General features: G+C 43.8%; 1 protein-coding gene across 17 annotated transcripts in view; it reads left to right on the top strand.

Moving 5' to 3' along the window:
- The window catches only part of SIPA1L1 (signal induced proliferation associated 1 like 1), a 350322-nt gene that overhangs the window by 268107 nt on the left and 54861 nt on the right, over positions 1-27354 (top strand). For all 17 annotated transcript variants that reach the window (XM_075927311.1, XM_075927307.1, XM_075927300.1 and 14 more), the window contains one exon: positions 4240-4518. In XM_075927311.1, the coding sequence (XP_075783426.1) occupies positions 4240-4518 (279 nt within the window). The remainder of the gene's footprint in view (positions 1-4239; positions 4519-27354) is intronic.

The following is a 27354-nucleotide window of genomic DNA, read 5'->3' as shown; positions in this document are numbered from 1 at the left end:
CCTTGCCCCCAACCCTTCTGAAATTCCACCCTTGAACTTCATGAACTATTATACACTTCAAATGATTATCAAGTAATGGAATGTTTGAAAACAGCTATATTTGGGGGAAGGGGGCTGTCCATGAAATTTTAATAGATTGAAAAGGGGTCCGTATTCTCGAAAAGGTTGGGAACCACTGATCTATACAGTATACTCTACTTTCACATATCACCAAAGCTGTTTGTAGTCCTCATCAAATGGTCAAAGATCAAGCCCCCTGTCATCCCAGTGAATCTCCTAATTGGTCTCAGGAAACATCCGTGAATGCTATAAGCAATCCAGTATGCCCCTGCCAGATAGTCAGAGTGCACTCTATGCAAGTGCAAGCCCCCATATAGACCTTACAGAAAGACATGTCCTGGCAAAATATCTGTCTTGCAGCAACATGGTGCTCTGTCCACATATTCATGAGACACTGCCATCGCATAAGTAGTAGCTAGAAATGCCATTGTGGGGCTAAGTCATATTCAGACTGCACTTCTGTTGGGATCCTCTCATTCTCCTCCACACTCATCACTGCCAGCAAGTCGTCGACGCATAGAATACACATCAGGACCATTACATGAAGAGGAGGAGGTTACTCACCTGTAACTTGGAAGCACTTTGAGATGTATGGCCTTATTTGTATTCCATTACCTGCCTTCCATTCTCTCTGCTTTGGACTGGATCCAAAATGGTAAAAGGGAAACTGGAGTGCCATCAACCTGCATTACCCGATACACCCTTGGCAGTGGGTTCAATGAGATGTACTATGTATGTGCAGTTCAAAAAACACTGCTAAGAAACTTTTCTGGACTCAGGCAGAAAGCACCTACATAAGCAATACACTTAAGGACCACACATGTTGGAGAAAATCCCATTACTTATCTGTAACCTCCTCTTCCAGTTTCCTAATCATGACTGTGGGTTAAAGCAGGATTTCTCAATCCATGAGTTGCCAGAATGTGTCACAAAGGTCAGTGAGAAAATCTAGCCCTTGTGGAGATTGGATTCTACCTCTGGGGAGGGTGCCAGACTTTGGGGAGTTGCAAAGTCTGTCCTGCAGAGCTGGCTTCTGTGCATCTGGTCCTATTGGGGTTCTGCTCCAAGCTTCAGGCAGTGTGCCCTGGGGCTTGGGCTCACAGTGTGATGACATGGGCTCAGGCTGGACCAAATTTCAGTGACTGCACTGTGATCCCATATTTCTCAATACCTGGAGCAGGAGCCATTCTTAGCCAGACCCATGAAATAGGAGCGGCCACTTTGGTGAGCATAGGGTTATTTAGTTATTCCTGAGGGAATTCTGGGAACATCTGGTTTGAGTGTTAAGAGCAGGTGGGGTAGTTGCAAATCACCATCTTGAGAAGCAGGGCTGGGCTTCCTGTTTCATTCGCTGCTGTGGTGCACCCTGGAAGGAGCAGGGTTGTGGATGCCCCAGCTGATGGCTCCTGTCACTGCTGGGCTCTAGATGCTAGTCCTGACTGCTGGGTTGGGAGAACAGGATGATTTCTTCCCCTGTACTGGCTGCTCCCAGGGCTGTATCCAGGAATCTCATCATTCCCCAGTCATGGCGGCTGTGTGTCATTGTGACGGGATGTGGTCACAGAAGACCCTTTGGGGGTGGTTCCCAGAGTGCTAACATAACCACTGACACTCACCTCCTTGCTCTCTGGGGCTTCTCACCACCTTGACCTGCTGGGCTAGTTCCGCGGGTCTCCCTCAGCCAAGGCACACCTCCTGACTCTCCCAAGGAGCAATACAGACACTGAACCTCTTCCGTCCAAAGAAAATGCAGTTTTAGGCCCAGCTTCCAGGGAAACCACTCCCCAAATGGGATCAGAACCCCAAATAAATCATTCAGGTAAGCTTCCTTTAACAATGGAAGGAGGATGTGCACACTGATTGCTCTCCCAGGTAACAGTTATTTACACTGGGCTTGATAAAGTGATTTTATTAAGTACCAACAGTAGGATTTAAGCGGTTGCAAGTGAAAACAGGTAGAGCAAAGTAGATTACAAATTTAAAATAACAGAAAATGCATGTCTAGTTCTAACACTTACCACAAACGTACCCAAAAATTGTTCTTATTGCAGCTAAGCCTCCAAACCAGGGAAGATCTTTTTACCCTCTAGGGTCTTTGGTTCATTCTCTTGGGAGTGACATGCCAGTTGAAGACCAAGAACTGAAAAACTATGCATCTTCAATAGCCTACCTTTCAGGCAGGAATTCTCTGTTTTACATTCTCCCCGTACATGGAAAATTACCTGATCAGTCCCTACTAGTTTGGGAGATGACATGACTTCCTAAGACCAACTACTGCTAAGACTTAAAGGACAAAAGAAGATGCTTACAGGTGATCACCACACATTGAGGAAAACACCCTAGATGATTTTTGTTTGCACATTTAAAACCATAAATCATTCCATACTCCATATTTCTAACTTCACATACAAGAATGATACATAGACCAAAATAAGATATACAGGTCCAGCAGATTGAGACATTAAGATTGATAGGTTACATGAGGTATTTTGTCCAAAGCATCTTCGAGTTATGCATATTTTGTCCATAAATCAATTTCATAAAGCATTGTGGGGGGGACTATCACAGTCATCATATGAGGAGCTATCCCCCTGTTTGCCCACCCTCCCCTGCAGTTTGACCCTCCTCCCCTGCATCCAGATTCCTTTCTGAGCCCCAATCGCATTCACTTGTATCCCCCAACAGAGTCCCATTTCCCCTGAACCCAGAACCTCCCTTTGAGCTCCATATATCCAAATCCTCCTGCCCCAGACTCCCACTCATTCCACACCCGGATCCCCCTTCACTAAGCTCTTCTGCACTTGGATTCTGCTGAGCTGAGCCTGTTTGCCTCACATCTGGATCCATGAGTATGGCTCGGCATGCATGACTGCAAGATTCTGACTCTCTTGCTTGCTGTGGAGCCAACTAAATGTGCTAGTATGCCTAGTAAGAAATCTATCTGTAAAAAAAAAAAAAAAAAATTCTGAATCTTTTTATTGCCTATATCATTACAGAGAAACTTGCTGAAAGATATTTTGAAGTAATTGAAATGGCACGATTATATTGTTATTTTGACAAATAAAATATGCAAACGTTTTAATTTTTGGTGTAGCATTCCTCCAGAGTATTTATTTCTGAATATGTTAGTGAGTTTATAATAAATTAAATAAATTTATGGCTTAATAAATATATATTTTTATTAATTACTACTGTCAGAATAGGTCATCCAGGTTTACAAATGGGTCCAGAGCTCAAAAAGGTTGAGAAACACTGGATTAAAGCACATCTAGTTGAGCGGAAATTTGAGGCACTCACTGGGACATCCATGTTCTTTATTTGGTAAATTGATAGTTACTAAAAAACATAGGGAACCATTAATAGAGAGAGTCAAATACTGAACTCAGAATTCCGGATGTAAAGGTACCTGTAACTGACCTGATCTTCCAGTTCAAGTAGAAGTGAAGTACAGCAAAGGACAACATATGCTTTTGGATGCTTAGAGGAGTGATCTCTGAGCAAATGTATAGATACATTTACACACACTGTTTACTGTATTAAAAAAAATAGATATCTGTAAAAGTCAGATTTGATCTTGACCTTTCATGGATCTAGGTCATTGGGTTGGGCTCGTTGCAATTAAAAATCCATCTGTCAGACTCATTATTATTGAATTGTAGACAGTAGAGAGAGAGAGAGAGAGAGACTATATTAGCTCATTAACAAGATGGTTTATTAGGTGATGAGCTTTTGTGGGCCAGACCCACTTCCTCAGATCAATATGTGGAAGAAAATCGGCATAACCATATATACCAATTTTCTTCCACATAATGATCTGAGGAAGTGAGTCTGGCCCACGAAAGTTCACCACCTAATAAACCATCTTCTTAGTCTTTAAAGTGCTACATAGTTCTGTCTTCAGCTAGACCAGACTAACACTGCTGCATCTCTATCAATATTAGCTCATCTAATCCATTCTATGTTTCTCTGAGTTTCTTACTGTCTATATTTTAGTATTTGTATAAGCCTGCTGCAAGAAAAGTTAAGGCAACAGAAAAGATATATATTAAATGGCATTAAAAGCTTCTGTTTAATTGTGACCTTTGCCAACATATATCAATGTAATTCAACACAATACTTATTTTTCTTTCTTTGGTGTGAACAAATCTCTTACTTCTGTATTCATTTTTTCCCTTCTAGGAGTTGCTCAGAAACCTGTCGTATGCCAGTGATGGAATACAAAATGAATGAAGGAGTTCCATATGAATTCAAATTTCCCTTCAGAAACAACAACAAATGGCAACGAAATGCAAACAAGGGACAGGGGCCTCATATGGCACAGGTACCATCCCAGATACAAAGTCCAGTAACATCTAGGATTGGTTCAGGGAAAGGAGAAGGAAAAATGCCACCTCAAGAACGAGCAGCCAACATCCCCCGGAGCATTTCTAGTGACGGACGTCCATTGGATAGCCGGCGGTATGTATGCTGTTCACAAATCAATTTCAACACTTCAGATTTTTTTCCTAATCAACACACATTATATGTATTTTCAAATATTGTATTCATTATACCTTACAAATAACTACAAATGTAGACCAGAATAGAATAAGTTAATCTATTTGCAAAATGAGGTGATATTGCATTGTTGGAATCTGATTTGTTAGGTCAGATTTTGAAATTAATGTATTGTTTTAAATTTGATGAGACCAGAACTGAAATCCTGGATCCAAATACAACTGGACTTTTGGATGTTCAAATGCTAGATCCACATTTTGTATCTTTTGTTTTAAGTCAGATACAGCTGTTGATACAGAGAAGTAGCATGAGGTAAAATACTTAGGAAGAGTGATAATGCATACCACAATAGAGAGAGATGAGGGAGGCAAATTTTCCTGCTATGACCGAGTATTCATTTAATTTTAGAGCCAGAAAACAGGTATCTTAAAGTTGGAATTTCTTCTGCCTCTCCTCATTTACAAATGAAACACTGATTATTTTTGATGTAGCAGCCCCATCATATCACAGTAGTTCCATCCCTTTAATACAAGATGATGTGGATGATAGTACTGAAATGTACTGTCTTTGTTTTGATTACTTGGTTTAAATCAGTTAGTGTCACTAGACTTATAAAGAGATAGACAATGGGCGGGGTGGTGCAGGAAGTCTCTTTTGTATGCTACCTTATGTATAGTGTGTATATATACCATGTCTGAATTATGCTTTACCCATCTGAAAAATACAAAGAAGTGGAACAATACATGCTATAAATTTCAGAACTCTTAAAAAATATGATACAGTGAATTAATTCTTTAAAGCATTTATTCATGTAGCCAAAAATTGGAGGGAGAAATTAAGTGGTAGCATAGATGAGGGAGGGAAACTGTAGCAATGAGATTAACAGGAGTGTTGTAAGCAAGACATGGGAAGTAATTCTTCCACTCTTCCATGTGCTGATTAGGCCTCAACTGGACTATTATGTCTGGTCTGGGCACAACATTTCAAAATAAGTGTGGACAAATTGGAGAAAGTCTAGAGAAGAGCAACAGAAATGATTAAAGGTCTAGAAAACATAACCTATGAAAGAACTGATTTTATTTAGTCTGGAAAAGAGAAGATTGAGAGGGAACGTAACAGCTTTCAAGTACCTAAAGGGGTGTAACAAGGAAGAAAGAGAAAAAATATTTTCCTTAAGCTCTGATGATAGGAAAAGAAGTAATGGGCTTAAATTGCAGCAAGGGAGATTTAGATTGGATGTTGGGAAAAACTTCTTAACTGTCAGGATGGTTAACCACTGGAATAAATTGCATAGGAGGTTGTGGAATCTTTCAGTTCTAGTCCCATCATTGGAGCTTTTTAGGAGCAGGTTAGACAAACATCTGTCATTGATGATCTAGATGGTTATTGGTCCTGCCATGAGTGAAGAGGACTAGACTTGAGCATTCAATCACAGAATACTAGTACTGGAAGGGACCTTGGAAGGTCAAGTATGGCCCAGCAGTTGACAAATGATGATTACTCCTAGTGAATGTATCGATTATACTTTTCTTTCTTTCTTTGTATTAGTCACAGTGATTTTACATTGCATTTACACCCTTGTAAAAACATTAAAACCGTGCACCTCAAATCATTGATTTGTATTTTGCCTCATAAGGAAAATCTGCATTTGAGAATTTTAGCAAGGAATTTACTTGTATTACCAGTATTCAGTGCAAACACCAACATTTTTAGCACTATGTCAGTTAAATTGATATTAACATTTAAAAGCCAGAAGCTTCTTGAACCTTGATTACACAGTTTCCTGTTGATTTACCAATGTTAGTATAGCCCACACACCACCTGGGTGTGGTGTACTGTCCCATCTAACTGCACTGAGACCATGTACAGGGATAGTGAACATGAGAACTGCCATATGGTCAGACCAATGGTCCATCCAGCCCAGTCAGTATTCTGTCTGCCAACAGTGGCCAATACCAGATGCCCCAGAGACAGGGAACACAACAAGTAATCCTCACGTGATCCCTCCCCTGTCACCCACCTCCAGAGAAACAGAGGCTAGGGACGCCATTATAGAATCATAGAATAATAGGACTGGAACGGACCTCGAGAGGTCATCGAGTCCAGCCCCCCGCCCTCAAGGCAGGATCAAGCTCCGTCTACACCATCCCTGACAGATGTCTATCTAACCTGTTCTTAAATATCTCCAGAGAGGGAGATTCCACCACCTCCCTTGGCAATTTATTCCAATATTTGACCACCCTGACAGTTAGGAATTTTTTCCTAATGTCCAATCTAAACCTCCCCTGCTGCACTTTAAGCCCATTACTCCTTGTCCTGTCCTCAGAAACCAAGAGGAACAAATTTTCGCCTTCCTCCTTGTGACACCCTTTTAGATATTTGAAAACCGCTATCATGTCCCCCCTTAATCTTCTTTTTTCCAAACTAAACAAGCCCAGTTCATGAAGCCTGGCTTCATAGGTCATGTTCTCTAGACCTTTAATCATTCTTGTCGCTCTTCTCTGTACCCTTTCCAATTTCTCCACATCTTTCTTGAAATGTGGCGCCCAGAACTGGACACAGTACTCCAGCTGAGGCCTAACTAGTGCAGAATAGAGCGGCAGAATGACTTCACGAGTTTTGCTTACAACACACCTGTTGATACAACCTAGAATCATATTTGCTTTTTTTGCAACAGCATCACACTGTTGACTCATATTCAACTTGTGGTCCACTATGACCCCATTGATGGACATAACCTCCATGAATCTATCTAGGTATTTTTTTGAACCCTGTTAAAGTCCTAGCCTTCACCCCCATCCTCTGGCAAGAGGTCAACTGTGCTCTGAGTGAAGAAAAACTTCCTTTTGTTTGTTTTAAACCTACAGCCTATTAATTGCATTTGGTGGCCCCTAGTTCTTATATTGTGCGAATAAATAAATAAATTTTCCTTATTCACTTTTTCAATAACAGTCATGATTTTGTAGACCTCTATCATATCCCCCCTTAGTCACCTCTTTTCTAAACTGAAAAGTCCAAGTCTTTTCATCTCTCTTCATATGGGACGTAGTATTCAAGATATGGGTGTACCATGGTTTTATATAGAGGCATTAAGATATTTTCTCTCTTATTCTCTATCCCTTTTTTAATTATTCCTAACATTCTATTTGTTTTTTTGACTACTGCTGCACATTGAGTAGATGTTTTCAGAGAACTGTTGACAGTGACTCCAAGATCTCTCTCGAGTAGTTATAGCTAAATTAGTCCCCGTCATATTGTACATATAGTTGGGATTATTTTTTACTATGTGCATTGCTTTACATTTATCAACATTAAATTTCATTTGCCACTTTGTCACCCAGTCACTTAGTTTGAGGAGATCTTTTTGAAGCTCTTCACAATCTACTTTGGTCTTAACTATCTTGAGCAGTTTGGTATCCTCTGCAAATTTTGCCACCTCACTGTTTACCCCTTTCTCTAGATCATTTATGAATAAGTTGAATAGGATTCGTCCCCGGGTGGAACCTTGGGGGACCCCACTAGTTACCTCTCTCCATTTGGAAAATTTAACATTTTTTCCTACCCTTTGTTTCCTATTTTTTAACCAGTTATCAATCCATGAAAGGACCTTCCCTCTTATCCCATGACAACTAACTTTACTTAAGAGCCTTTGGTGAGGGACCTTGTCAAAGGCTTTCTGAAAATCTAAATGTCCTATGTCCACTGGATCCCTCTTGTCCACATATTTGTTGACCCCCTCAAAGAGCTATAACAGATTAGTAAGGCATGATTTCCCTTTACAGAAACCATGTTGAGTCTCCTCTATGCCCTTTGCTAATAGACCAGTGGCTTTTAGCTCATGTGGTAAGCGCCATAGGTTCCAGGTTCAGCTCTGCTTTTTAGCATTACATTAGCACAGATGGAATTATCTTCTTTACAGAAGTCACAGAAGCCAGTTTAATGTTTATTAGCTTTCCTGTGATGAGTCTATTTGGGCCAAAATAGAGTATTTTGTTTTCAGATTTGTAGCATCCACAGGATTGATAGATTAAGAGCTGCATGGATTGATATTTGCCCACTCCTGTACTGTAGGATTTTAAATTATAATAAATAATAGTAGGACAAAACAGAAATTAATTTCCATACCATTCAGTGTTTGGGTTGTAAATATGAAACCTTGAGTCTGAGTTTACTTGGTTTAAAAACAGTTGAGACTTTTTTTATCCCTGCTCCTTAAAATCTAACATTTTTTCTGAAGCATTTTTTTAAAAGGTCAGTATTAAGTCTGTTCAACTTTAAAAATGTGTTGTTTAAGTTTTTTGCTTTCTCTCTCTGTCCCTTTCTCTCCCTGCTAAAGAGGTGTAGGCTGGATCGAGTTTATATAAAACAGCTGCTGTTTAATGTTCACTTGTTTCCAGTTAAGATAAAGAAACAAATACTTTTGTGATGTTAATGGAGCACTGAAATATTAATTGACTTGTGCATTGTAATTTTTTTTCAGTTGTGGAATGCTTTATATGTTTAGTAAATAAAATCCAAATGCTTTCCAAAGTCCTAATGCATACAGAGATGAGATGTTTATAGCTAGTGAAGAAATATATTGTCTGCATTGAATTTTCACCTTTGACTCACATACTTCCAAAAGTGCAGGGATCACACATGGATGATGCAAGACAAGCAAGGAACATGTAAAGTTTTAACACTTAATGCTGAGTTAGGACATTCATTGCACATTCTGTACATGATCCTTGCCATTTTTCTGGTGCACACTGAGGCAACTGTACTTTGTTGATCTCTAGTTTGCACTAGTTAGAAATCTTACTGATATGAGATTTCAAAAAGGAAAAAAAATTGAACTTCTCTGTTCAGTGAGCAACGGTTAACTGGGACATAAAGTTGATTAATCTTTTCTTTCCCTTCTGTAGTTAGAATGGAGATGTAGTTGCCAGTAAAAATCTGAGGGAAATGCCTTTAGTCGCTGTTGATATTTGTGGTTGGCAGGAGCCCCTTTGGATTTAGACAGCTGTTATCAGTTAGGTTTACAGACAAGAATTTTTCTAGATATTAGCTATCCAATGCTGAGTGGTAGGATCATTAATTGACAGTAGAACTGATTACATACTGTCTGAATGCGTAAATATTTTGTTTTTTGCAATAAATTTAAAAAAATCCTGTATCACAAGTGTTTTGACATGAGGGATAAATGAAGTCTCTTTTTCACATACTACATACTTTATAACTACTATTAATTATGATGAGACTGGATCCCTTCAAATTGTTCTAAAATTGTCATTTAATATAATGAAAATAATATCCCTTAAAAATTTGCCACAGTTGCATACAAAACATTTATTTCTCTGTAATATTGACATTCTTCACCAGCAACTTACATGTGTCTGAGAACAGAACATGAAGAACAATTTCTCTAGTTTATATTGAATTCAAATTGTAGGTAGGCAGAATAATTACAGACTTGAATATGGCAAAAACACAAGGATTAATTCTCCTTCTCATACGCAAAAATGACAAAGCATTGTCTAAAACAGTGGTTTTCAAATTCTGGGTCGTGGCTTGTAAGGGTAAACCACTAGTTGGCTACGAGATGCTTTTTTTAAAATCTCTGACTATCTACAGGCATGGCCACCTGCAGCTCCCAGTGGCTGTGGTACTCTGTTCCTGACCAAAGGGAGCTTTAAGAAGTGGTGCAAGCTAGGCCATCACTACCTGCAGCTCCCTTTGGCCAGGAATAGAAAACCACAGCCACTGGGAGCTACCATGGCTGTAGCTGTGGACGCTCAGGTAAGCAAAGTGTCTCACAGCCAGCAAGTGGCTTACCTTACAAGCCGCAACCCAGAGGTTGAAAACCCCTGGTCTAAAATGCAAAGGTTTGCTATGTTACTTCTTTTGGCAAAGCATCCAAATCTAGTTTCTGTTATGTCAATATAAAAGTGCTTATACCATTATAGCTTATTCTGGTTTGGTGGGGGGGAAAAGCTATACTGGTTATAGATGTAAAACCCCAGAGCAAAAGTTAACTGATTAAATGTAATGTTTAACCGATTACAGGGAGTTGCTCCAACCTGGCTGGGCTGGTGCAACTCCTGCCTGCAGTATGGTGCAGGCGGACTGGCTGGGCTGGAGGTGCTCCAGACCAGCCAGAGGCATAGGTCTGCTCCAGCCCAGCCAGAGCCCCCAACCACAGCGTGGTGTGGTTGGCCCAGCAGTACTGGCCAGCCCTGCTTCCTTCCCCCCCCACCACCCCTCCCCCATCTGAGATCCTGTATTTTTTTTTAAACCATCTGGTAACCCTACTCAGGAGTGTCCTATTTTTTGAAAGTTCAAATATGGTAACCCTAGTGTGATTGGCTCAGCTGGTGGAGCAGCCTAATTCATTATTCTCCTTGAACACACTCTTTGGATCTCTGCATTGCTCTGAGGCCTCCAAAAAAACCCAGATAACATGCTGCCCAGTATTACCTCATTGTTTCCTTATTCTATCTGGGTATGTCTACACTGCATTCCTCTTTCGAGAGAGGAATGCAAATACAGCTGAGAGAAATTGCAAATGAAGGGCGGATTTGAATTTCCCGTGCTTCATTTGCATAATCGCGACTGGGCGCTATTTCAAAATAACCTACTTCGAAAAAAGAAATGCTGTTTAGGCGAGGTTATTTCGAAAGGAAACCCTTCTTTCGAAATTACCCTTAAACCTCATTTTATATGGAGTAAGGGTAATTTCAAAAAAAGGGTTTTCTTTCAAAATAACCGTGTCCAGACAGCGTTTCTTTTTTCGAAATAGGGTATTTTGAAATAGTGCCCGGATGCGAGTATGCAAATGAAGTGTGGGAAATTCAAATCCGCACTTCATTTGCAATTTCTCTCAGCTGCATTTGCATTCCCCTCTCGAAAGAGGAATGCAGTGTAGACATACCCTCTCCTCTGTCTGTATCTATTTTGTATCACTTATTTTACCCTTACTTTGGGGCAGGGACGGTCTTTGTTTTGTATTTGTGCAGTATCCAGCACAATGGAATCCTGGTTCATGATTTGACTTCCTAGCACTAATGCATAGTACAAATAATAATAACTACTAATGATTGGGACACAGAGTTTTACCCACCTTTGGGACATACTTCAGATACGGGACATACTTCAGTTAATTCTGCATTTCCCCTTGTGAATGTACAGATTCAAATTACCCACTTCGTAGCTGTAGACCAAAGCTGCTTTTAAGTCCTGAAGAGAGACTTAAAAACTTTCAAGTCTGCTCAGACTTGTGCCTGCTGCCCACTCTTTGGAGCTGCCAGTAATTGATGGAGTGTAAGATGGGCCTGTGACCAACCCCATTCCCTCTGCTATGCCAGTCCTATGCTCCAATAGACATGCTTAGGCAGCAAAAATACACTGGCTTTATGGTTACTTTGATCTTGACTGGTCTGTCACTAAATGGCAGGAGCAATAGCTAGCACCTAACCCTTTGTTGTTATTGTTGGTTCATGTGTGGTATTAGTGCTATAAATAAATACCTTTTATTTGATGGATGTGGGTGAAATAAGATGACAAGTTTTGTATATAGTTTGGTGTTTAGGAGTTATGGAGGCGATTTCCGTATACTTTGCTTAAAAGGTTTTTGTGCTGCTATTTTTCTGCTTAAGAAAACAGACACAATAACAGAGAACCAGTAGGGTGGCTAGGTATCCGGTTTTCAGCTGGAAAAAGGACCCTTTTATCTCTAACCAGCTTTACCAACCAAGCCATTAAAAATCTGGACAGCAATGCAGTAGAGCTGAGGCATGCTACCTATCTGCCCTGGCTCCACATGGCTTCTGTTAAGTGGCCAGCAGGTCCATGGGGTTCCTAGGCATACAGGGAACCAGGAAGGCTCCATGTGCTGCCCTTTTCTTGAGTACCAGCTCCACAGTGCCCATTGTCCAAGAACTGTAGCTGATGAGACTTGTAGGAGCAGTGCCTATAAATGCAAGCAGCACGTGGACCCTCCATGGCCCCCACTTAGGAGCCACAGTAACCAGTCGTTTGTTTCCTGGGAGCCACCTGAGGTAAGCACTGCCAGAGCCCCAAACCTCAACACATGCCCCAACCTCTCTGTCCTAATCCCAAACCCCTACCAGTACTCCAAACTCCTTGGCCCCAGGGCAGAGTCCTTCTGCACCCCAAACCCCTAATACCCAGCTCCACGTCTTCCCTATCTGTCAGTTCTCTCTGACCCAGACCTGAGCCCCCCTCTACTGAAATTCCTCCCTGAGCCCACACTCCCCCACCCCCACGCCAACCCAGTGAAAGTGAGGGAGAGGTGAGGGGGGCAGGCCCTTGGGGAAGAGGCACGGTAGGACAAAGGTGTTCAATTTTGTGCCATTAGAAAGTTGGCAACCCTAAGAGCAATTGACAGTGAGCCTTCAAATTTTCCAGTGTGGTTGAAATTTTATTGCTGGACTGCATATTGATAAAAATTGTGGTTCTGGGGTTGTTTTTGTTGGCTAGTTTGCGATTTAAGTTCCATGTAGGTAGACTTGGAATAACACTGACAGTTTCTTCAGTTACTCAGTGTCTGCTACAGGGTTGTCCGGTCAGAAACTTACCTGGCTTCATTATTTGTCATAACTTTTTGCATTAAATTGGTTGCTATCATTTCATTCTTGGTAGTGTATGTTCAGGGATTTTTTTTTCTCCTCTTTGTTTTTAATGATGGTTTTGGTTATGAGAGGATGGCTGTGGAGAAGAGGAATAGGGGTGACTGTCTAAGACGGAAATAAGGAGTAGAGCTGAGCAATTACTCTCCTCTCTCCCATACCCCTTAGTCTTGCATGGTACTGTTCAAATGGAAAAAGATTTTTGTTTGGAATCAAATAAAACATCTTGACTTGAAATGAATTTTTGTTTCCAGTCTGGTTTTCAGGTTTATTCATCCTTTCTTAAAAAATTAAATTTTGAAACAAAAAAATGCTATTTTGAAAAGAAAAGTCTGAAAGGCTGCAGGAGGGCCAGGAGGATTATAGTCTGACTTCAGTTCTTGGTTTGTGTTTTAAGGGATGCTGCAGCTGTGAAATTTGCACATAATAAATTGATCCAGGTAGCTCTTTGAGCTATGAACTTGAGATGATTTGTGGGACAGGCTTATTGTAGCAATAACAACAACCATTCAGCAGACATAAAGTAATCTAACACCATCATCCTCATCTCCATTCCAACAGTGCAGAGTTTAAGGATGAAACAGAGAAGCACTGTGAAATTTTTGGCTTACATTAGACTTGACACAATATTGAATTTAATAGTATCAGTAATAAAACTGTTACCTATGTTCACATCTGGGAAACACTAAATATTTCAGGGATTTAACTTAAGCAAAAAAAGTTTACAAGAAAATAAGTATTTCTCTTACCTTTTCTTGAGTGATCAACTAATGGGACTTAACTGGTTGGTGCCTTTATGCTGTTGAATCTTGTTGCTTTTGAGACCGAAAACCTGTCTGTCATTCAGGTGAGTTTCCAGTAGACTTTTGCTGCATCAGAGATCATTCTTTAGTGAATCCAGCTACAGCGAAAGATGCTGGATTAACAGTCCTGGAAACTGATGCAATTCATTTTTCCAATGTATAAATAATGCATAGTTTTCCCATATTGTCCTCTAAATATATATCATATGTGTCCTGAAGGGATTTGCCTCTAGGGCTGAAATGGTAGTTCAGTAACCGTTTTTGGCTTCTGGATACCATGAAAGGTGCAAATTATTGCCAGATGTTTTGGTGTTTTTCTAATAAAGGCACTTATCCACTAGAGCCTGATCTGAAACATCAACTCATTTCTCTTCAGGTATAAGGATTATTTTGTAACACAATGTAACTGTTTCATACAAACCCTAAATTTTCTGGCCAGGCTAATTTAATTACAGGCAGTCCCCGGGTTACGTACAAGATAGGGACTGTAGGTTTGTTCTTAAGTTGAATCTGTATGTACGTCGGAACTGGCGTCCAGATTCAGCCGCTGCTGAAACTGACCAGCGGCTAACTACAGGAAGCCCAAGGCAGAGTTGCTCTTCCCTGGGCTTCCTGGAATCAGCTGCTGATCAGTTTCAACAGCGGCTGAATTTGAACGCCTGGGACAGAGCAGCTGGGGCGCTGCCGGGTAGGTACCCGCAGCGCCACACCTCAGCGCTGCGGGGACCAACCCGGCAGCACCCCAGCTGCTCTACACCAGGTGTCATCGGCGAGAAAAGCCTGGTCTGCTGGAGGGTTGGGGGGGCGCAGAAGCTGTTCCCGCCCCCCCCCCCCCCCCCCCCAGCAGACCAGGGAGACGCAGGTGGCGGGACCGTCAAGACGCGCCACGGTCCCGCCCGCATCCTCCGTGGCTTTGCTCCGCGTCTCCCTGGTCTGCTGGGGGGAGCCTCCCCCCAGCAGACCAGGGAGACGCGGAGCAAAGCCGCGGAGCACGCAGGCAGCAGGACAGCCCAGACGCGCCACGGCTATCCCGCGGCCGGCGTCCTCCAAGGCTTTGCTCCCCGTCTCCCTGGTCTGCTGGGGGGAGCCCCCCCCAGCAGAGCAAGGAGTTGCGGAGCAAAGCCGCGGAGGATGCGGGCAGGACCGCGGCACGTCTCGGCTGTCCCGCCACCTGCATCTCCCTGGTCTGCTGGAGGAGGGGGGGGGGTGCAGCTTGTGCGGCCCCTCCCCCCAGCAGACCAGGCTTTTCTTGCCGACGACGCCTGGGGTAGAGCAGCTGGGGTGCTGCCGGGTTGGTCCCCCCCCCCCCCCCCAGCAGACTAGGGAGACAGGGAGCAAAGCCTCGGAGGACGCCGGCAGCGGGACAGCCGCGGCACGTCTGGGCTGTCCCGCTGCCCGCGTGCTCCGCAGCTTTGTTCCACATCTCCCTGGTCTGCTGGGGGGGTGCTCCCCCCAGCAGACCAGGGAGACGCGGAGCAGCTTTTCTCGCCCCGGAGGACACGGGCGGCGGGACCGCGGCGCATCTGGGCATCCTGCTGCTCGCGTCCTCCGGGTCAAGAAAAGCCCCGTTCGTAGCTGTGGATCCGACATAAGTCGGATCCACGTAACTCGGGGACTGCCTGTAATCATCATGAAATACTCTTCATTCTTATTTCCTACCACTACATAAACACACACAACCATGATTTATGCTTGAAAATAGTCGAAAGTATAAAATTAATCAATGATTATTTTTTACAGTAATAATATTTGAGGCAGAGTATTTTTCGGTTCTCCTCAGGGTAGCCTGGTTTTTAGACCCCAGTTGTGTTGTCTTCCAGCTGGTTTAGCTCAAAATCTTGCTTTCGACCCCCATGCCCATTGAGCCCAGGGATCAGGGACCTTTACAGGCAGCCCAAAACACCAGTCTATACTTCTGATTCTATGCTTCCCATGTAGACTTCAGCTTTAGCTCCCTTATCCCAGTGTAGTTCCATTGAATAATGCAGGAAATATGCACTGTAGCCAAGGTTAAGTCTCTTGTGTTGGGCAAGAGGCACTTGTGAGTAAATCTTACCAGGACAAGGAGATAAAATGTTTGTGCATTTAATTATAGGAAAATAGTTCCATGGTGAAGATGTTGAATTCCATGGCACCTTGGAAAAATTCTAGAGCTGCAGAATCATGGATTTTGTGGAGCCATGATTAAAATGAATGGGGCAGTTAATGCTTATCAAAGAAATCATTTCAACTAGCACCTCTTAATTGGTTTGCACAGGATGCTTTTTTTTCCCCCCACGCTTGTGCAGGTTTTCAACCCTTGGTAAAACAACTGTTTGATAAAGAAAAGTGAGTTTCTGGAACAGAATTTTATGACAAGGGATGAATTTTACAGCCACAGCATAAATAAACCCTGAATATAAGGATACTGAAAAGTCATCTGGTTGGAACTGCATGTATAAATTAGACAATAACCAAATGTGTATCTCCCTCAGCCTTAATTGTTGCCATGTAGGAACTTGCATGAAGATTAATGTTGTATACTTTAGGCATTGATGAAGTCCAGTGCTAAATATCTAATTCATTAAAACGTAATGTGTGGGATGCATTCTTTTACAAGACAATAATTGATTTACTTTAAAGTGGTGAGGAGGAAAATATACAAAAAACAAACAAATAACTGAATAAGCTTTAATTTAAGGAAGCAATTACAGTATTTCCTGAAGATGGTGATATGAATTCATTTTGTTGAAAAAAAAAATGATGGATTGTGCTGAATATAGAAGTGGTCAATGTTGTCTAACAAGAAAATGGGGATTTAAGCAAATTTTTTATTCAGCAACTTTTGTTTGTTCAGAACAAATTATTTTCCACGTCAATAGAACATTTGCTATCTTAATGAACCTTTTTATTTATACATATTGATATTTTTATGGTTTGAAAGTTTTAACTGACACTCAATATTAAGAAAAAAAGTTATGGATGGATCTGCATCCAGCTTCTAGGGGAGACTTCTACCTCAGATTGGAGTGTCTGCTTTTTTAGCCTTTTTGGGGGGAGGAGGGGCTTTTCCAGTGCACCCGCCACTGTTCTTCTTTCCCCATGCTCACAATTCTTGCCCCAGACATTTAACTGTAGTACATCATGCTGACTCCAGAAAGCATGTCAAAATTAAACTTGCTACTTATTGTCGTTTTCAGGTTGTGTTTTATTCAGCTGTTCTGTGGTACTTAAAACTGCGAAGTGAATCTTAACTTGAGAGCTAGCTGTCCTTCTTTTGCAATTGATTGTGCTAGCAGCACAAGGAGCTAGAATGGCATCTGAATTGAATAGCCATAGTCAAAATGTAGGGGTTTCAGAGGCATGTGTCTGTATATGTGTGTCTACAGGTAAAGTGTGCATACAATGTAGTGAAGGGAAGGGGTATGGAAAAGAGCCAGAGAGACAATAGGAAGTTGACTTACTCTGGGGGTATGTCTACACTGCATCCCTAGTTCGAACTAGGGATGCAAATGGAGACAATCGAACTAGTTAATGAAGCGGGGATTTAAATATCCCGCGCTCCATTAACATGATCTCGCCGGCGCGCTAGTTCGAATCACAGCTGATTCGAACCAGGAAGTGCGCGCCGGGACGCGTTAGTTCGGACTAAAGCCCTTAGTCCGAACTAATGTTACTCCTCAAAAAATGAGGAGTAACATTAGTTCGGACTAAGGTCTTTAGTCCGAACTAACGCGTCCCGGCACGCACTTCCTGGTTCGAATCAGCTGTGATTCGAACTAGCGCGCCGGCGAGATCATGTTAATGGAGCGCAGGATATTTAAATCCCCGCTTCATTAACTAGTTCGATTTGTCTCCATTTGCATCCTTAGTTCGAACTAGGGATGCAGTGTAGACGTACCCTGGCTTATTAAAAAGAAAACATAAGTATTAAATGTTATAGAAACCAGACCAGACACAAAGCAAATATTAAAAAGTAGCCTCTGAGTAGGACTTGGCTCCATGCTCTGGCCATGTGTTTCAGTCTAAGTAGGAGGGAAAGCTACTGAGACAAGGGCTGAAAGAAAAGCGGAAAGTGAGCAGCCTTCCCGCAGTTCATAGTGTTGTGGGAAGGTGGAGGAAGGGAGCAGATGGGCAGAGGAAAGTAACTATGTGGGGATGGATGAAGTAAAATAAGGAGATAATTTCCAAATCTCTGTGTAGCCTCTCACTGAAACATGGTAACTTTGCATTGAAAATGCATGGCAGCTAAAATGGGGAAAGTGATCTACAATTCATTGGCAAGCTCATAGAAAAGAATTCCATTCACATGAAGGCAGTCTCAAAGCAGTAGCTAATTGTAGACCTATGAGACACACCATCAGTGCTGTAAAAGATCTGTGATCTGAAAAAGCAATCTGGATTGTCCCAGGGACCCCATTTCCAGTTGTGCTACAGGAAATTCCTTTTTAAACTAAATAAAAACATACCTATTCTAGATTGAATGTATCTGCAATTAAGAATTTGCTTTGACAGGGTGCATCAGTAGAGCCCTGCAAATCCACTGATAACTGCTCATTTTTGCAGATACGGATGCAGATCTGCAAATTTGTGGATATCCACTTTATATCTGTGGGTATTTGTGGATGCACATGCAGATATCTGCAGATCATTTTTGCAGATGCGGATAGCAATTTTATATCCGCGCAGGGCTCAGAGCATCAGCATCTACATGCATAGGTCAGGGTTTTCAAAGGAACATAACAGAACTAGGCACCAAATTCCTATTGAAATTCAGTGGTGTTAGGTGCCTCATTTCCTCAGGGTTCTCTGGAAAATTACAAACTACTTTGATATGGGTCAGGTGAGAAGCAGAGTATACAGTCTAAATATATTCTGAATTGGAGGCTTAAGCTTGAGGTTAAATTTCTTTATATTAATATATTGAAACAATGAGTGACTCTTTTAAAGTGTCCAGTTTCATTTTCAGAGTACTTGAGTCATGTCAAGTATAGGAGGATGGAAACAGAACATGACAATGGTACAATCATTCCAGTTAACAGAGAGATTCTTTTTAGTTTTCTAACCTTATTTAAAGATGTGCATTATAAAAAAAACATAGACATATAGTTATTCAGTTAAGAAACTAGTTTCAGTAATATTGCAGCAGGAAAGTGCTTTATTCATTTCAAACCAATCTATCATACATTTGATAGCTTACAAAATACACTCTGTTTACTGCTGTGAATGAGATTGACTGTCAAACCCATCTATCCTATACACAGCTTTTCACAAATGCCACCCACCTGTATCGACGAGTGAGGGACAATTGATGGTGCCTGCAGTGAAGGGAGGACAGTGCCTGCGGCAGAGGAGGTTGACATTTGTCAAGGAACAGTAGGTTGCTCCTTGTGGGAGGTCTCTGACACCCATTGGCCTGCTGCAGGAGAGAGGTGCTGATTACCCAGGATTTAGCCTTGAGCAGGGGCCACATGGAGCCTCTTTTGGCTGCATTCCTGCAGCTTCCCCTACCAACCCAAACAAGGAATGGGAACCCAGCTGGCAGATGCTGCAGGTCTAGCCAATAGTCTGTTCAGGAGTTGGGAAGGAAAATTTTCTCCCAAGGGCCAATTGGCAGAAGACCAAGGAGTTTTTTGCCTTTCTTACAGCACCTGCAAGCATAGTGGGTTGAGTAGGAATGCACTTAGTGCCTGCCTGAGATACAGGGGTGGAATTGTTTGTTTGTCACAACTAGCAGCCAGTCTCCAGTGTGACTGTGAATAACATAAACAGTTCATAGAAAAAAAGACGTGGCATTTTGGTGATTGGCCTTGGGTTCATGTGACAGGATGGGATCTTGTTTCTTTCATGGGTTGAGGTTCCCACCCTGCTGCACTCTCTCCCTTGCAGTGGGGACAGTGCAAACAGAGTTGAGTCCTGAGGAGACCCTACTCAGCATTACGGATTATATGGTAAGGAGCCCTCTAACTCTGCTGCTGCTAGTTACAGGTTATATGTAAGGTTCTGCCAAATTCTCAGTCCATTCTGGTGAATTGCAGAGTCAGATAGTTATCTAATTGATCAATTTCATGAATTCATATGTTTATTTCTGAAATGTTATAGTATTCTAACAGTGGGGTCTTGACCCAAAATGGGATCATGGCAGAGCAAGTTCCAAAGTTGTTGTGGGAAGGAGAATAATTCTGTTATTTATATGATTTTTTTTAATTACCAGTCAATGTGTATAGTGAATAGACTCTATGCTGGTGGTAGAACATAAGCTTTGTCAGACAGAGAAGCTCTCCTGCAAACATAGCACTGTGCATATGAACATTTATGTCAGTGCAGTTTATATCTCACAGGGAGGTGGAATACGCACACTCATGGGTGATATAAATTTTGCTGATGTAGGCTGTAGGATAAATATAGTCTTATATTTTGAAATCTATAGTTTTCTTAGATTTTGATTTCTCACTCTTTTAATGTTGTCTTAATGCTGGGGTTTTGTATTTAATTTCTTGTTTGTTTTGAAGGGAAGGGTTGAGTATGTGAGAGTTTGGGAGTGGGAGAGAGTGCTGTTATATCACAATCTGCTCTTAATTGACTCATCCCAAAATGAATCAGCCTTAGCTGAAGCCTCATTCAGCAAAGCACTTAAGCAAGTGAGTGAAAACATGTGAGCTGAAGTCAATAGGGTTGTTCACATGATTAGTTATGTATTTTCTTAAATATTTTGCTGGATCTGAGCCTAAGGCTTAAACTATACAGACACTCCTAAGATAAAATGTTATTGAACCCAGTCAACATTCTGAGCCAAATGGCATCTGTTATGATGTGGTTACATTCAAAGACAGACTTTAAAACTCTATAAATTAAACAATACTGGAATAATATTCCTCAAGGTTGGCTTTAAATCTCATTAAGAACCACAAAGTAAGCAAAGGGCCCAGTCCTGAAAACTCTTGCATCTGAGAGTAATCCCTGTATAATCAATGGTATTAGTTGCATGTACATTAGTTTGCAAATTCATGCACCAAGTTTGATTATTTTATATTACAGTTACACAGAAATTCAGAATATACATGTTATAACTGAGCTGAAGAAATAAATTGAAAATGTAGTTTTTAAAAGAAAAACATTAGAAGGAAGCAACTCTTTCATTTTAATTCAAAACAAAAATTCACTGTTTTCTCAGAATTTTGCACAAAACCCCTCAAGTGTTGATGGATCATAAATGTTCTCACAAAAATTTCCATCTAGTCAAAAAGCCACTTTTCATTTGAAAAATAAATAAAAACAGCTTTGAGAAGGGAAAAAAAATGTCAGCCAGCTCTAGAACATGAGTGAGTTTTGCTCAGACTTTCAAAAAATACTCTTCTTTTGGCTGAGGCAAAGTGAGGAAAAATGCAGCTTAAACAGAATTTGTTGTAAAAGTGTAGTCAAGCCTGTTGAGTAAGTACTCATGGTGGTGTACTGAGTACCCTACAAGAAACCTGTTTCTAAACAGGTTGTTGTAATAGTACTTGAATACAGTTTGTCCTTATCTATGCATGCTATTGAACAGTGGTCAGCAGAAGTCAAGAGTTTCTGTTGGTGATACTTGGGCAGTGTCTAAACTACATCCCCTTTTCAATAAAGAGATGTAGATTCTTCTTCGAGTGGCCCTGTGGGTGCTCCACTCTAGGTGTCGGGTCCGTCCCGGCGCCACTGATCGGAAGATTTCAGAGCCATACCGGGCCGGGCCGCGCATGCTCTCTGCGCTGCTGGTCGTTCGCGCCCTTTCCAACGATCGCGGCTCGGCCCCCCCGCCAGTTCCTCTCAACCGTCCTCGGTTGCTGACGGAAAAGGCGATCTCTCTGCGGTCGCTTGCCTTGTTCTCCTTAAAAAAAAAAAAAAAAAAAAAAAAAAAACCACTAGTCTGTAAATAGTTTGACTTTTCCTGTAGTTTAGTTAGTTATTAGTCTTTGTTAGTTAATTAGAAAGGAAACAGAACATAGTTAGTCAGTTGCGCGCTGAAGCGCTTTTTACTGGTCAGTTTCACCGCCATGTCCGGATCACCCGGCTTTAAGCGGTGCGGACAATGTAAAGAGGCAATGCCTGCGTCTGATGGGCATAGTCTCTGTTTTCGTTGCTTGGGGGAGTCTCATATCCCAAGCAAGTGTGCCCACTGTTCTAAATTGACTCCGAGGGCAAGACGAGACAGGGATCTCCGCCTCAAACTCCTGCTCTGCGACAAGGCTCTTCAGCCATCAAACCCTCTGCAGCAGGAGTCCTCACAAACCCCAAAAAGAAGGGCAATATCTCCTGCAGCAGCCGGAGCGAAAAAGAAAAAAGCCTCCCCTGCCCGATCCCTGCCAGCGGTCCCTCTCCCCCCGGTGAATCAGGGAGACCGGGGATCGGACAACAGCCGCTCCGCGGCTAAGTCAATTTCTCAGCCGCGCTCTGCAAAACAGGGCAAGCATCGCACTGCGTCTGCCCCACCGCCAGTCTCCCCTCTCCATAGGGAGCACGAGCGGGATCCGACTCCTTCGGGGAGTAAGCGGCCTCGGCTAACAGCGCCGCCGGATAAGTCATCGTCCCCGGAACGGCGGGACATGCTGGGGTCAGCAACGGAGTCGGCTGCCCAAGCGGTCAACGAAGCGGTGCCGCTTGCCGTTCCGCGGGAACGCGCTCCTTCGGCACCAGACAGACGACACCGGGAGAACCCGGCACCGCAGAGCGAGGACCCGGTTCCGTCAAGGCAGCCGGCACCGGAACCTGTCAGCGGCCCCGCAACACACCCGGTGCCGCAGGAGTCATCTGCATCGGCACCGAGAGAGTCATCGCAATCAGCTAGACTGCAAACAGCCTCTCCTTCTTCTCATGAGTCACGCTCCCCATCTGTTAGGGAGGTTTATCGCAGCACAGCACGACACTCTGCAAGTGCTAAAGGGCATTCATCAGTCCATGCACGGGCATCTGGGAAGTCGATCCCTAGGGATCATTCCTTGTCTCCCTCTCCTGTGCATTCAACATACCCTTCCCCACCTCAGTATTCGGGATCGGGGAGAGTACCTTACTACCCAAGACATAGGTCCTCACGGTCCCCGCAACGAAGATCTTCCCACTATTACAGAAACACATCTCGTTCTCCGAGTTACTCTCCTCCAAGGTCTCACCATACTAGACATGGTAGCAGATATGCATCCAGGAGACCATCCCCTGATTCTGTTTATCGTTACCACAGGGGTTATTACACGGGTAGGCAGGACAGATCACCGTCCCATTCGTGTTCCTGTTGTTGCCGTCAATCATCTTACAGGCGCCATTCACAACCGGCCTCTGAGCATCGGCGCTCGCAGTCACCCAGACCACCTCCTAGTGCCACCTCAATTTCGGTCCTGTCGGAGCCTGAAGAGGGCCAGATATCGGACACAGATGATCGGCCTCCACAAACTTCGTCGCAGGATGCCCAGTCTTCTTTCCCCGACGACGCGGTTTTTGCTATGGACTCCTCACCACCAGATGACACCAGAGAGTTTCAGGACCTCTTTAAAAGGGTAGCACAATCACAGGAGGTTCAGTTAGCGGACGTGAACGTGAAGCAATACAAGTTACTGAAGAATTTACACCCTAGACAGCAATCTAAGGTGGCTTTACCGCTGGACGAGGCTATCCTGGAACCAGCCACAGAAATTTGGAAGACGCCGGCTTCCACTACTCCATCCTGCAAGCGAGCAGAAAAGAGATACTTCATATCTTCGAAGGGTGCTGAGTTCCTTTTCACTCACCCTCAGCCAAACTCGTTGGTTGTGGATGCAGCTCTTCAAAGAGCTAAGAACCCGCAAGTAAGAAACTCGGCAGCAGACAAGGACGCAAAGAGATTGGACATATTCGGCAGGAAAGTGTACTCCTCTTCAACTCTTCTCCTCCGGATTGCAAATTACTCAGCGTTGCTCTCCAATCATAGTTTTGACAACATTGCAAAATTGTCGGAAATTGCTCAGCGAATTTCCGAAACGGACAAAGTACTTCTCCGAGCTATACTGCAGGAAGGCTACGCATGTGCCAGAGCAGGCTTGCAAATCGCCATGGATGTGGCGGACACAGCGGCTCGATCAATCGCAACAGCAGTTTCCATGAGAAGAGCTTCATGGCTTGCGACCGCTGCCGTACCGAAAGAATTACAGTCTAAGGTCGAGGATCTTCCGTTCGACAGAATCAAGCTGTTTGCGGAGAAGACGGACGAGGTGCTCCACACGGGTAAAGATTCCCGGGCTACCTTACGTACCCTCGGGATGTATGTTCCACCTTTCCGTCGTAAACGCTATTTCCCATTCCAAAGACGTTACGATTACCAGTTCCGCAGACAACAAAACCGTCCATACGATCAGAACCGGTCCAAGCAAAGGACACAGCGCAGACGCCCTCAGCCACCCAGGGTGAATAACGCAGGAGCACCCAAGCAGCAAGTTTGACTTTCAGGTCAAGGGCACGCCGGTCATTCCGGTAACAGTCAGAGGCACCACTCCCATCTTCAAACATCGGTTGCGACCCTACTACCATCAGTGGGTGGCCATATCATCGGACAGATGGGTGTTGGAAGTGATAAAATTCGGACTCACCATCCCATTTACATCCCTCCCTCCTCCTACCCCTCCCACCCCGTCCCTTTTCAGGGACCCTTCTCACGAGGCCCTCCTAAAACAGGAGGCCTATCGCCTGTTGGAAATCGGAGCAATAGAAAGGGTCCCAGACCAATTCAGGGGAAAAGGATTTTATTCAAGGTACTTCCTGACTCAAAAGAAAACAGGGGGTTGGAGACCCATACTCGATCTACGGGAGTTAAACCGTTATCTACGAAAGCAGCGGTTCAAGATGGTGACTCTGACTACAATAATCCCTTCTCTAGACACCGACGACTGGTTCGTAGCCCTCGACCTCCAAGACGCCTACTTTCATGTGGCCATACACCCGGCGCACAGACGTTTCCTGCGATTTGTTATAAACAACGAGCACTTTCAATACTGTGTCCTCCCGTTCGGGCTGGCTTCAGCTCCAAGAGTCTTTTCAAAGACGCTTGCCGTTGTCGCCGCCCATCTTCGTCGTCTCGGAGTCATCATATTCCCTTACCTGGACGACTGTCTCATAAAGGGAAGGACGGCACAAGAGACAACTCAAATGCTTTCAAAAGTCATAGAGACTTTCAACTCACTCGGGTTGATAATAAACGAACAAAAGTCCACGCTAATTCCAACACAAAACATAAAGTTCATAGGAGCGGTTCTCGACTCCCGCACGGCGAGAGCATACCTGCCCACGGACAGATTCCAGGCAATAAAAGACCTGGTCAATCTTCTCCAAAAGACCACAACAATCTCAGCACATACTTGCCTGCGATTGCTCGGCCACATGGCGGCGGCCACCTTTGTAGTCCCGCATGCACGTCTCCATTTAAGGAACTTACAGCACTGGCTGTCAACGGTGTATGTCCCCATGAGACACGACATACGCAAGTTGGTTACTCCTCCATCCCACGTACACAGGTCCCTCCGATGGTGGACGAGCCCATTAAACATCCTCACGGGAGTACCGTTTCACCAACCTCAGCCATCGGTTCAATTAACATCGGACGCTTCACTCATCGGATGGGGTGCTCACATGAACGGAGAGCGCATCCAGGGGCAATGGTCTCACACCGAGAGGCGTCTTCATATCAACCAGCTAGAGTTGAGGGCGATCTTTTTGGCATGCAGACACTTCCTCCCCAGTCTGAGAGGCAAAACAGTCAGGGTGCTGACAGACAACGTAGCGGCGATGTACTATATAAACAGGCAGGGAGGGGCAAGATCACGTTCCCTATGCGCAGAAGCGGTACGATATTGGAACTGGTGCATACAGAACAACATAAGCATAACAGCGTCATACTTACCTGGCATAGCCAATGTCATTGCCGATTCCCTCAGCAGATGCTTTCCCACGGACCACGAGTGGGAGCTGAGGCTGGACGTACTCCAGGGAATCTTCTGCAGATGGGGAACACCCCTGGTAGACCTTTTTGCGACGTCTGTCAACAAAAAGTGCCGCCTCTTCTGCTCCAGGGCGGGGATCGGCAAAGGATCCCTCGGCGATGCGCTCCTGACCAATTGGAAAAAGTCGCTACTGTACGCTTTTCCACCAACAGTCCTCATTCCCAGAGTGATAGAGAAAATCAGGACGGAGAGCGCGACAGTAATTTTAATAGCACCAGCCTGGCCGAGGCAGGCATGGTACCCATTCCTACACAGGATGTCACTTCGACAGCCATGGCCTCTGCCCTTGTATCGAGACCTCCTCTCTCAAGATCGGGGGGCTCTTCTTCACCCCAAACTAGAAACATTGCACTTGACAGCGTGGCTCCTAACTGGCTTACGCTAGATGAAAACCTCTGTTCAAGCCAGGTCAGGTCCATATTGATACATAGCAGGAGGACATCTACGCGAAATACTTACCTGGCAAAATGGCGTAGATACTCTCTCTGGTGTCTCCAGAATAACGTTCAACCATTGACTGCTCCTCCACAACACATCCTTGAGTACATCCTTCATCTCCGAAATGCTAAGCTTTCTCTGGCATCCCTCAGAGTTCACCTAGCAGCCATCAGTGCCTTCCATCACCCGATACAGGGTTATTCGGTGTTCTCTCACCCGATGTTAAAACGATTTCTAAAAGGTCTAGCCAATATGAGCCCACCTCGAAGGCCGCCTCCTCCGTCGTGGAACCTCGACCTGGTTCTCGATACAATTATGTATCCCCCATTCGAGCCTCTGGCATCTGTATCTTTGCAGATGCTAACCATGAAGACCGTCTTCTTGCTCGCTATGACTTCAGCTCGTAGAGTTAGTGAGTTAGGGGCGATAATGGCAAACCCTCCCTTTACTTCTTTCTCGAAGGACTTGGTAACGTTACGTTTACACCCAGCGTTCATACCCAAAGTAGCTTCATCTTTTCATATCAATGAACCGATCGTCCTTCCTTCCTTTTACCCTAAGCCACACTCCTCAACGAGAGAAGCCCTGCTACATACACTGGACGTTAGGCGGGCTCTTTCATTTTACATAGACAGAACCCGTCAGTGGAGACGAACAGATAGACTTCTAATATCGACAGCGAACCGATCTAAGGGTACTGCACTTTCCACTCAGCGCATTGCCAAGCTTATCACTCTGTGCATTACCACATGCCACTCCATTCGGGATAAACCCTTGTCTTCGCAGCCGCGAGCATACTCGACTAGAGCAGTGGCGACATCTACAGCCTTTGCCAGAGGAGTTCCTTTAGCCGATATCTGCAGGGCAGCCACTTGGGCTTCCAGCTCGACATTTATGAGGCATTATGCTATAGTTCAGAAATGGGGGGCGGACCATTCAGTAGCTTCCGCTGTCCTTTCA

This window comes from Pelodiscus sinensis, chromosome 4 (genome assembly GCF_049634645.1).
Source record: "Pelodiscus sinensis isolate JC-2024 chromosome 4, ASM4963464v1, whole genome shotgun sequence".
Classification (NCBI taxonomy): Eukaryota; Metazoa; Chordata; order Testudines; family Trionychidae; genus Pelodiscus; species Pelodiscus sinensis.
Note: the sequence above shows the minus strand (reverse complement) of the source record. Positions and strands in the feature narration are given on the sequence as shown.